At 44.2% G+C, this 12,574-nt stretch overlaps 1 protein-coding gene across 3 annotated transcripts in view; it reads left to right on the forward strand.

The window, feature by feature from the left end:
- The first annotated feature begins 668 nt into the window (after nt 1–668).
- Nucleotides 669–12,574, forward strand: part of NXPE3 (neurexophilin and PC-esterase domain family member 3) — a 67,362-nt gene continuing 55,456 nt past the window's right edge. The window contains exons 1-2 of one of the 3 annotated variants that reach the window (XM_053564991.1): nt 669–776; nt 9,906–10,194. In XM_053564991.1, the coding sequence (XP_053420966.1) occupies nt 10,102–10,194 (93 nt within the window). In that variant the 5' untranslated portion in view covers nt 669–776; nt 9,906–10,101. Of the gene's footprint in view, nt 910–9,228; nt 9,382–9,905; nt 10,195–12,574 lie in introns of those variants that run through there. The other 2 variants (XM_053564992.1, XM_053564990.1) reach the window with 2 other exon arrangements.

The following is a 12,574-nucleotide window of genomic DNA, read 5'->3' on the forward strand; positions in this document are numbered from 1 at the left end:
GGGGCCGGCGTCCTACTCACTGAGCCACAGGCGCCGCCCGCAAGTGCTGGTTTCTAAGGTCTTCTCTGAGTTCCTGAATTTCACATAACTGCTACCAACGTTTTACCAGATAGAAGAACGTCCAGAACAGAATGATTCAGAATTGGAGAGCGGAGAAGAGGGTGTTTTGGCATTTTTGCCAGGAGACCCACATCATGTGCAGTGAGAGTAAAAGGAACGGGTTGTTTATAGGTGAGTAGAAGAAGTGGACTAATTTCAAAGCAAGGAAAGATTCAAGGATCTGCTATCTCCGTGTTAGTGCTTGACAAATCGTATTTTTCGGTTCAGGGAACAATAAATGGAACCATTGCACAGGAAAGATCGCTCAAGTAGGGCCAACTCCGGTTGTGCACTTTCGCCGACAAGAGAAAAGGTTTGAGGTTGATGCCCGCAGGGTAACTCTGACGTCCGAAGGTCGCGAGGAGTTGGGTCGCCAGTTGCGACAGACCCCAGGCCCGTGTGCTAGAGCTGCGACGTCTGGTCTTGCGCAGGGGTCCCGCCGCGCTGGGAAAGAGAGGCCAACTTGGCGTCCCGGGCTCAACGCTGCACTCCGCCTGCGCGGCTGTCAGTCAATGTCCTCTGCCCGCCTTCCTCCGAGCTCCACCAATCGTAGTCGGGGTCGGCGGTGAGGAGACGTCGCCGGGAAGCGGGTGCAGGCAGCTGGCGCAGCGACCACAGATCAAGGCGTCTGATTCCCCCGCCACCCGGGCGCCACTGAAGGGCGGCGGGTCTCGGAGGTGAGTGTAGGGACACCGGCTATGTGCGGGAGCAGGGCCGTGCGACCCACTGCCCGGCCTCTCGCGAGCCCCTTAGCCGCGAAACCCCGCCTTCGGCGCGCGCTGACTCCGGCGTCCCCAGCCCTGCGCAGAGGTACAGCCCTGGGGATCATGGCCAGGGGCGCTAGGGCCGGGGAGGGGAGGCTCCGGTGGAAAGGGGAGGCAGAGTTGGAGCCCCAGGTTGCCACAGCCTGGGACCCGAGGAGCCCTTGCCGGGGCAGGTCCTGGCGGGGAGGAGGCTGGGTTGGGCACGAGCATCTCCCTCTTCAGTTTTCTGGACTTACTGCTACGTCGCAGCGCGGCGGAGCCGGGACTTCCCAGCAGCTGCTGAAGACCCCACTTTCCCTGGCACCTCCTCTAACCCCGGTGCGCTGCGCTTGGCGACGGCTCCCCACCCTTCCCCTATCTCCCGTGTCATCGCTGCAGTGGGCACCGGCTGCGTCTTGCCTAGTGGTGCTGTCGCAGGTTGGACTCTTCTTTCTGGCTGTCCTGAGCTGCCCTTTTGGGACGTCAGATTCAGGTCGAGTGAGGAGAAACCGGTGTGACTTTACAAGGTGTGGTGTGGAGACTCTGGCCTGTCGCCCTTCTCTACCAGATCAGAGGCCCTCCAGGGTGGTGTTAAGAGGGGTTCGAAGGCGAGATGTGTAAAAAATTTGTGTGGAATTGTCTGTAATTTTTTCCTTGCTTTTTATTGTTTACTCCAAAGAAAATTGTTACTACATTTCTTAAAGATAAAGAATCACGCTGCTCCGGTGGGCCTCTTCCCTCACTGCGGTTAATTACCATTTGGAACATCAGATTGTGTTTGAAGTTGGCAAGACTCCCAGACTCTGATAATTAATTGTCTGATTCTACGCAATGGAGGCAGCAGCATATTATTCCTCCAAGGCTTTTGGCCTCTGGTTTTCTTTGACTTTGTTTAGCACCATCTTTCCTTGTTTGTTATGCTCACAAGCTCTTGGGGCTGATAAAGTGCTGCTTGCTATTTGTTACTGATAAAGGAAAGAAGAAATAGATAACTGAAGTGGGGTTGGCTCTCCTCATTGCCCTGGAATGGAGTTGTCCTGATGGAACAATGGAAGTTACAAATCAAAATCAAATTATCAGTTTAGAAAGGCCATCCCTTACCAATTGATACAAGTTTAACATCCCCTGGGCACCCTATCCTGGATGTTCTCTTTTTGTAAGGTACCTTAGAACCTCTATTATACATTATAATGTATAACGGCTGTACATTATAATCACCTGGAGATTTTTTTTTTAAATAGAGTTTCACTCTGTTGCCCAGACTAGAGTGCCAGGGCCTTAACCTAGCTCACAGCAACCTCAAACTCCTGGGTTCAAGCGATCCTCTTGCCTCAGCCTCCCAAGGAGTTGGGAACTATAGGTGCCTGCCACAATGACTGGCTAATTTTTTCTTTTTCTTTTCTTTCTTTTTTTTTTTTTAAATAGAAAAGATGCATCTTAAAATAATTTTTCTGTTTTTAGTAGAGACTGGGTCTCACTTTTGGTCAGGCTGATCTCTAACTCCTGAGCTAAAGTGATATTCCTGCCTTGGCCTTCCAGAGTGCTGGGATCACAGGGCATCAGCCACTGCACTGGGCTGTCTGGGGACCTTCTTTAAAAAAGCTGGTTCTGGGTGGTGCCTGTGGCACAGTGAGTAGCGCACCGGCCCCATATACCGAGGGTGGCAGGTTCAAACCCACCCCGGCTGAACTGCAACAACAACAACAACAACAACAAAAATAGCCGGGTGTTGTGGCTGGCGCCTGTAGTCCCAGCTACTTGGGAGGCTGAGGCAAGAGAATTACCTAAGCCCAGGAAGTGGAGGTTGCTGTGAGCTGTGTGACAACATAGCACTCTACTGAGGGCAATAAGAGACTGTCTGTTTTATTAAAAAAAAAAAAAAAAGCTGTTTCTTGGGGCTAGTCTCACAGATTCTGATTTAATTAGTTCGGCAGGGCCCTGGCATGTTTTTTTTTTTTTTTTTTTGTTCGAGACAGAGTCTCACTGTGTCGCCCTTGGTAGAGTGCTGTGGCATCACAGCTCACAGCAACCTCCCACTCTTCGCTTAAGCGATTCTCTTGCTTCAGCACCTGCCACAACACCCAGCAATTTTTTTGTTGTTGTAATTGTCATTGTTGTTTGGCAGGGCCAGGCTGGGTTCAAACTCTCCAGCTCCCATGTATGTGGCTGGCGCTCTAGCCACTGAACTATAGACGCTGAGCCTGGCATGGTGTTTTTTAAAAGTTTCCATTATGGTTATTAATACACATGCAGGGTTGATGTGTATTAATAACTCTCAACTATAGCACTTAGTACTATGCCACTTATTCAACTGATTTGATTACTTTACCTGCTATGTAATCTCCGGGAATGAATGGTCCCTGCTTTGGAAGAAGGGAAAAGGAAAGTCTAGGTAAGTTATCACTTTGGGCTAGTGAGGTGGGAGGACATGAAAGAAAAATGGAATCTGTAGAAACAAGTCCTTTAGGCTACCATCCCAGCTTCTTATTTTTTCAAGGATTGGCTTTATTTAGTTGCCCCATCGTTTTCATGGTCTTGGAGGGGTCTCCAGTTCTTTCTCTTGCTCTTGGCCACTGTTAGTTTTCAAGGTTTTGTGTAGCCCTCTATGAAAAATGTATCTGCCCTTTGGAAAGTTTGAAATGCAAACATTAAAGTTTAGATATGTTACATGTAAATCTGTGCTTTTGTCTCTTATTTAGGGGAACGTATATACTGAATTAAAATTTCAGATACTTGGGCGGCGCCTGTGGCTCAGTGAGCAGGGTGCCGGCCCCATATGCCGAGGGTGGCGGGTTCAAACCCAGCCCCGGCCAAACTGCAACAAAAAAATAGCCGGGTGTTGTGGCGGGCGCCTGTAGTCCCAGCTACTTGGGAGGCTGAGGCAAGAGAATCGCTTAAGCCCAGGAGTTGGAGGTTGCTGTGAGCTGTGTGAGGCCACGGCACTCTACCAAGGGCCATAAAGTGAGACTCTGTCTCTACAAAAAAAAAAAAAAAAAAAAAAATAGCTTCTAAAATTTCAGATACTTTCTCTGACTGGTACAATTGCATTTATGTGGATAACAGGTTAGAGTATTTAGGATAGGGACTGTCTCAGACACTGGGCAATTGGTGTGTGATTGTCCTCTTATATATTGTCCTTGTGAAATGGTTGTCTGAGAACATTAGCTCCCCGGAGGATGGAGTTGCTGTAGAATTTTCTTTGTTTAGTACTAAATTCAGGTATTTCATTTTGTTGCTGATAATTGTAATTCTAAGTGATTTAAGCAACCACTTTGTAATTCTCCTGTGAGATGGGAGTAAGAAGTTAAGTACCTAATGGCATTCAAGGGTTATTGCCATAAGTTTTAACAAAGTTAAATTGGCCCCATGATCATATCAATGTACACAGATGTGATTTAATAAATAAATAAATAAATAAATAAATAAAAAAGATTAGTATAACCATGTAGTTCAATGATGGTACTCCACAGGAATTTAGCTGCACTGTAAGCAGGTTGGTCCTTAGAAAACAAGAAGTATCTATATAAATCTAAAAGTTATGATTTGAGGAAGCTAAACTTGAGCAGTCTTCTTTTTCAAATTGTGCAGTGTTAGACCACCACTACTCATGTTTTATTTGTATATGCAAAGGAGATGCAAAAAAGTTAAGGTATGGTCTTGAACATGTAGAGCCCAGTATTTGCTGAAACTGATCTGCCAATTTTTTTTTTTTTTTTTGAGACAGTCTCACTCTGTTGCCCCTTGGTAGAGTGCCATAGCATCATAGCTCACAGCAACCGAAAACTCTTGGGCTCCAGTGATCCTCTTGCCTCAGCCTCCCAAGTAGCTAGGCCTACAGACACGCGCCACAAAGACCAGCTATTTTTAGAGATGGGGGTCTCACTCTTCTTCAGGCTGGTCTAGAACTCCTGAGCTCAGGCAATCCACCTGTGCTGGCCTCTTGGGAGTGCTAGGATCACAGGCATGAGGCATTGCACCTGACCTGTTCCCTACATTTGGGGGCGGTGCCTGTGGCTCAAAGGGGTAGAATGCCGGTCCCGTATGCCGAAGGTGGCAGGTTCAAACCCAGCCCTGGCCAAAAAAAAAAAAAAAAAAGAAAAATAACATTTGGAGCTTTGGTGTTTATATATACTAATCTTTAAGAAAAATAACATTTGGAGCTTTTTAGGTGTTTATATACACGTGTGCGACCCCCCCACCTGTTTTTTTTTTGAGATGGGGGTCTTGCTGTATTGTCCAGGATGCTCTCAAACTCATTTAAAAAATTTTTGGCTGGGCCTGGTAGCTCATGTGGGTAATCCTAGTACTCTGGGAGGTTGAAGAGGGAAGATCTCTTGAGCTCAGGAGTTTGAGACCAGCCTGAGCAAGAGCAAGACCTACTCGCTACTAAAAAAATAGAAAAGTTAGCCAGGCATTGTGGCAGGCACCTGTAGTCCCACCTACTTGGGAGGCTGAGGCAGGAAGATTGCCGAACCCAGGAGTTTATGGTTTCCGTGAGCTAGGCTGACGCCATGGCACTCTCACCTAGGGAATAGAGTAAGACTGTCTCAAAAAAAATTTTTTTTAAATTTTAATTATTTATTTAATTCATTTTTTTTTTTTATTATTAAAAATGTCCTGGTATTATAGAACTCCTGAGATCAAATGATGCTCCTGCCTCAGTCTCTGGAGTAGCTGGGACTACTTGCATGCACCACTGCACCCAACATTTTTTCCAGTTATATTGTGGTTTATAAAGTTTTTTATTTTTTATTACTTTTTAATTTTTTTTTTTAGAGACAGTCTCATTTTGTTGCCTTCGATAGAGTGCTGTGACAACACAGCTCACAGCAACCTCCAGCTCTTGGGTGTGGGCGATTCTCTTGTCTCAGCCTCCCGAGTAGCTGGGACTACAGGCGCTTGCAAAAACGCCCTGCTATTTTTCTGTTGCAGTTTGGCCAGGGCTGGGTTTGAACCCGCCACCCTCGGTATGTGGGGCTGGCGCCCTACTCCCTGAGCAACAGGCACCGCTCTAAAGTTTTTTATTTTTTTGGAGAAAGAGTCTCACTTTGTCGCTGTTGGTAGAGTGATGTGGCATCATAGCTCACAGCAAACCCAAATTTTTGGTCTCAAGGTATTCTCTTGCTTCAGCCTCTCAAGCAACTGGGACTATAGGCTTGTACCACAATGCCTGGCTATTTTTTAGAGATGAGGTCTCGCTCTGGCTCAGGCTGGTCTTGAACCTGTGAGCTCAGGCAGTCCACCTGCCTCAGTCTCCAGAGTACAGAGGAAGGAATGTAAGTGTTAGCCACCACACCTGGCCCTGGTATATAAAGTCTAAGAGTAATTTTCCATGTTGGAGTTAATGTATTTAAATAGCCAGATTTATTTTTTTTATTGGTAGGAAAGGAAATATATCTATCCCTACTCTTCCCACTATAGTGTACTTAAATGTATAATTCTGTGCCTATAAAATCATTCTCTTAATTTCTAATTTTTTTTACTTCATTTTTAGTATCTTTAACTATTATATTATGTGCATATTTCTGTTGCAGTGGGGTGCGTGAGTAAATGCCTGGGTACTGCAGAGAGGTGGTATTGAGGGGTCATGAGGTGGATAAGTACAGTTTTTCACAATACCTAGCATTCCCATGGGGATAGCTAGGAGGGATAGATTTATTTCTTTTTGAAAGAGGAACAACGTCTTTTCTGATATGAGTGTAAGCTTTTCAAGGGGAATTTTTGGCACTTAGCACAGTGTGTATAGGGTATAGAGTAAGCCTCCATAATCATTTGTTGGATGGGTTGTTGAATTAAGTGATACCCGTATAAAGAACTAAGTACTGTGAGTGAATTAGAAAAGTATGATACGTTATCATTAAATTACTTTTCCTCTGTTAACATTGTTTTTGAAAGTATAGTCATAATTGGGTTAGCCTAGTATACCAAGAAATAAAATCACATAGAGATCAGCTGAGAAGTGAAAATGGTTAAGTGCTGTGAGAATTCTGACGATGGAGAGAGTGTTAGAATAGCTCAGCCTTCTCTCCTTTCTGAAGCTGGGTTGGGGAAGGGTTGGTATGTTCATTGTGGTATGGGAATGGTTCAGATGGCTTAAGCAGAGGAGACAGAATGGGGGCTTGCCAAGTTCAGCACAGAGCTGAGGGGAGTGTGGATGCAGCTGACCTAGTGTGAGATACACTGTACCTCAATTGCTTGCCCTTTCTACCTTTACCTCTATATCCTGCCCTCCGCCGAAAGCCTGTCTGGGAACAAAATATTAGGACCTTTTTTATTGACCTATATCAAAATAGCAGCTGGAGAGAGCATTTTTTAAAATTTCAGATTAATATGAGGATACAAATGATTAGGTTATATTGTTTGCATTTGTTAGGTAAGGTTCAAGTTGCACTTGAGCCCTGCACCTAGCGGGTGTTCTGTGTACTATTACATTGTGCCCATTAGGTGATAGTTTACCAGTCCCTTTTTCTCCTTTCCTCTCCTCTTATGCTCTCCTACTCATTGATTTTAATTGTGTTTTTCTCTAGTGTGAGTATATAGTCGCTTATCTATTGGCTTCATAGTAGTATTATGTGCATTGGATACTTGCTTTTCCATTTTTGTGATACTTTACTAAGAAGAATGTTCTTCAACTCTATCCAGGTAACTACAAAAAATGTAAATTCTGGATGGCGCCCGTAGCTCAGTGGGTAGGGCACTGGCCACATACACCAAGGCTGGCGGGTTGGGAGCCAGCCACATATACTGAGGCTGGCGGGTTCCAATCCAGCCCGGGCCAGCTAAAACCAACAATGACAACTGCAACAAAAAAAAATAGCCAGGTGTTGTGGTGGGCTCCTGTAGTCTTAGCTACTTGGGAAGCTGAGGCAAGAGAATTGCTTAAGCCCAAGAGTTTGAAGTTGCTGTGAGCTCTGATGCCATGGCACTCTACCAAGGGCGACATAGTGAGACGATCTCAAAAAAAAAAAAAAACAAAAAAAAAGTAAATTCTCTCATCTTTTTTTATGGCTGAATAGTATTTCATGGTATACATATACCACAGTTTATTAATTCATTCATGAGTTGATGGGCACTTGGGTTGAATTTGCATGTTGGTGATTGTGAATTGAGCTGCAATAATTACATTCTAGAGGGCCAGGTGTGGTAATGCCTATAATCCTAGCATTCTGGGAGGCTGAGGTGGGTGGATCACCTGAGCTCATGAGTTCTGGACTAGTCTGAGCCAGAGTGAGATCCCATCGCTAAAAAAAAAAAAAATAGCTGAGCGTTGTGGCAGATTCCTGTAGTCCCAACTACTTGGGAGGCTGAGGTAAGAGAATTGCTTGAGCTCAAGAGTTTGAGCTATGACACCATAGCACTCTACCAAAGGCAACAACAATAACAACAACAAAACACAAAAAACAAAAAGCATTCTAGTGCAAATGTCTTTACAGCAAATGATTTTATTTCTTCTGGGTTGATACCTAGTGATGGGATTGCAGGATCAAAGGGAAGGTTTACTTTTAGCTCCTTGAGGATTCTCCATACTTCTTTCCATTGAGACTGTATGTTGCATGATCGGAGACGCAAGAGAGTCAGCAGCTTTGCCACAGGTGTGAGCTTGCTCCTGCAATGTTGATGGGCCCAGGAATGATTGACTACACACAAAAGAGATGGCGTGTAGCAAAGAAACTTTATTTTGTGCCACCTTATATACATTGGTGGTCACGTAGAAACTTAATCTATAAACTTTACTATTACCTAAATCTTACCTAATTTACTCTATCTAAAATCAACTTGTGGGTAAATATCAAATCTCCACATTAACACAATTTCTTCTGTTTTTTACGTTCCTCTCAGACATGTGTCAACTCTAACTACAGGTAACTCTAACTACAAATCTGATTAAACATAACACAGAAACTGCAAGGGAAATGAGGAAGTGAAACTCCTCATAAGCACATTCAACTACCCGGTTTAGATTTATGGCCTTGTTTTTCCACAGCACAGAGACCTATAGGCTTCTTATGACATAATGTTCTCACATTTGTCAACCTTTGATCCGTGACTCTACGAGTGAGGCTATAACACCTGCGACCCCCAGGTCTGATGGAATGCATGACTTCAGAGCCATTTGTTCCTGGAATTTTTCGTTTCCATGGTAATAAGCCCTGTGTTTGCTTCAGGGGAGCCCAGCCCTCTGTCCAGCCTTTTTGCTATTTGCAAAAGCTGCTTCTGGGTTAGCAAAAGCCAATTAACCCTTACTAGGATCACTTCATGTGCTTCATGTGGGGAGCTCTGTCACCCCACACTGTATTAGTTTGCAGTCCCACCAGTAGTATAAAAGTATTCCCTTCTTGGAGAGAGCATTTTGAATTTGTTACATGAGAGAAGAGCTGTGAGTGGCCGACTCTGAAGTTCTCTGCTTCTAGCACGTGTGATGAATGATTTGGGGGTCCTGTTACCTGCTCCTTATCTTTCCTCCCTCACATCTTCAGGGCAGGTATCTGTCTCCTGTGCCTTGTTATTCATCTGCAGGAGCACCAGAACCACATATATGGTAAGGAGAGCTTGAAACTCAAAGAGTGTATCCTGTGTCCTACCGTACAGAGGAGTGGCACTTCTTGTTTTCAGAATGTCAGGATGATTTGCACAGTGTCCCAGAGCTCTTCATAAAAACAAGAGGTTTCCTCCTAATGTTCTTTAAATATAATTAACATAGTGACATTACTAACTTAAACTATAAAGGAAGAGAAGTGATTGTATTTTCTGAGAACTCTGTAGAAATTTATGACTTTTGTAATTTCTGAGCTTAAAGACATTCTTCCTTGCTGTCTTAAATGTTAAAACCTAAATAGGTAATAGGGGAAGTATTACTGTATTTACTCAGAAGTCTGGCATTGGGAAAGGAAACTTTGGGGAGGTTGTCTGCAAGTGGAATAGACATTACTGTGCGCTGGCTCCTTGCTTTCTCCTCGGGATTTTGGGCTTTGATAAGGCTGAGGAAGAGCAAACACGTTTTTCCTCTCCCTCTACCCTAAGCTGATGTCATTGGTGATGTTCTCTCATTTCCCCTCTCTGAAGGAGTTCTTTGAAGAAAAATGTGCTTCTTGAACCAACTACAGTCTCTCCTCTGCATGAAGAAACTGTAAGGCTACTAGCAGGATAGAAGCAAATTAAGCCGAGAGCTCATCTGCAGCTCAGAAAAACAGAGACATGGAGTTTTGAGGAGTGAAGATAGCATGGCGTCGGCCATGGGTGATCATGACACAGCTAGACAATGTGGACCAATTTCTTCAAACTGCAGCTTTTCTGCTGTCTGCTGGCAGTGTTGATGGTGGTGGTGCTGGTCATCAATGTTACTCAGGTAGAGGTGAGTACCCCTTCATAACTAAGAAGCCAAATCTGGATATTTGGGTCTAACTACCTTGAGAAAATAGTGGTTATTAGGAAGCTTATCCTGATTACAGTTCTCGTTTTATGTATTCAGTAAGTATTTGAGTGCCTTTACTATCATATACTGTGTTAGACATTGAGGATACAGTGTGAAGAGGGCAGACATTTCTTCACTTATGGAGCTTGCATTCTAAATGTGCACAGGAGGCTGGGCATGGTAGCTTACACCTGTAATCCTAGCACTCTGGGAGGCCGAGGCGGGTAGATTGCTTGAGATGAGAAATTCAAGACCAGCCTGACCAAGAGCGAGACACTGTTGCTACTAAAAATAGAAAAACTGGTTCGGTGCCTGTAGCTCAGCAGCTAGGGCACCAGCTACATACACCGGAGCTGCTGGGTTCGAATCCAGCCTGGGCCTGCCAATGAGGTGCTGTGGCTTCAATGATGCCACAGCACCTCTACCAAGGGTGACAGAGTGAGACTTTGTCTCAAAAAAAAAAAAATGTGCATTGGGTGGTGCCTGTGGCTCAGTGAGTAGGGCTTCGGCCCCATATGCCGAGGGTGGCGGGTTCAAACCCGGCCCCTGCCAAACTGCAATAAAAAAATAGCTGGGCGTTGTGGCGGGTGCCTGTAGTCCCAGCTGCTTGGGAGGCTGAGGCAAGAGAATCGCGTAAGCCCAAGAGTTAGAGGTTGCTATGAACCGTGTGACGTCATGGCACTCTACCAGAGGGCAGTACAGTAAGACTCTTGTCTCTACAAAAAAAAAACAAAGTGCATGGGAGAAAATAATAAGTAATAATCATAATCACGTAACGTAATAATGAAGATAGAGATTGTGAAAAGTGTTATACAGAAAGGAAAATGTTACTTTTTTTTTTTTTTGAGACGGAGTCTCAAGCTGTCAGCTGGGTAGAGTGCCATGGTGTCACAGCTCACAGCAACCTCCAACTCTTAGGCTTAAGCAATTCTTTTGCCTCAGCCTCCGGAGTAGCTGGGACTACAGACGCCTGCCACAACGCCCTGCTATTTGTTTTGGTTGTAGTTGTCACTGCTGTTTGGCAGGCCTGGGCTGGATTCGAACCTGCCAGCTCTGGTGTATGTGGCTGGCGCTCTAGCCACTGAGCTACAGGCACTGAGGCAGAAAATGTTACATTGAAAGAAAAGTGTTATATACCCTAGGGAAGCTTTAGAGTGATGAAGAAAAAAGGCTCTTCAAGGCTCTTCCTTTTAGTTGGTGTCTGGCAAAAGCTGAAGGAGTATTTCAAAGGAGGGAGTTGATGAGAGACTATTTTGGAGTTTACTGGATGGCATTCAAGGACAGGGACCATGTCATGTTCAACCTCTCACAAGGGCCTGGTACTAGAATGGTACTAAGTAGTACCCCCTGCTACAATCCCCCCCACGTGAACTCATAAATTTATATTTGTGGAGTAGTTTTTATATAAAAACACAAACAGCATCCTTACATAAAAGATGGCTGGTAGTACTTCTCAGGTTACAAATCAAACTTAATTCTGGCATTTCTTTTTTTACTGGGTTTTATTAGCACAAGATACTTAAAACTAAGCCATAGGTTTTATTTATTTATTTATTTATTTATTTATTTATTTTTAATTTGACTGGCTGGAGCTCACTTTGTGTTTTTTAGTAGAACACCTAATCTCACAGGGAAATGGGCACACTAAGGTCCTACAGATTTTTTTCTGTGAGCCAGATTAATAAATTATGTTAGTTACTTGGAAAAATGTGAAGGGATTCTGTTAAAGATTTTGTGTTAGAAATGGGCTGAAGGCATAAAAACTAGTTACTTACTCTTTTCTTTGCTTCATTGTTCTTGCATGGTTTACTATAATAGTTGTCTATTTTATTTTTTTTTCTTTCTTTTTTTTTTTTTTTGGTTTTTGGCCGGGGCTGGGTTTAAACCCGCCACCTCCAGCATATGGGACTGGCACCCTACTCCTTGAGCCACAGGCGCCGCCCTTTTATTTTTTTTTCTTATTGTTCAATCATAGCTGTGTACATTAGTGCAATCAAGGGGTACATGTGCTGGTTTCATATACAATCTGAAGTATTCTCATCAAACTGTTCAATGTAGCCTTCATGGCATTTTCTTAGTTATTGTATGTAGACATTTGTATTCTGCCTTTAGTAAGTTTCACCTGTACCCATCTAAGATGCACTGTAGGTGTGGCCCCATCCATTACCATCTCTCCACCCTAACCTCCTCCCTCCCTTCCCTTTCCTTGGCCCTTTCCTCATAGTCTTGTGCTATAGTTGGGTTATAGCCTTCATGTGAAAGCTATAAATTAGCTTCATAGTAGGGCTGAGTACATTGGATACTTTTTCTTCCATTCCTG

This window comes from Nycticebus coucang, chromosome 16 (assembly GCF_027406575.1).
Source record: "Nycticebus coucang isolate mNycCou1 chromosome 16, mNycCou1.pri, whole genome shotgun sequence".
In the NCBI taxonomy this organism is placed as follows: domain Eukaryota; kingdom Metazoa; phylum Chordata; class Mammalia; order Primates; family Lorisidae; genus Nycticebus; species Nycticebus coucang.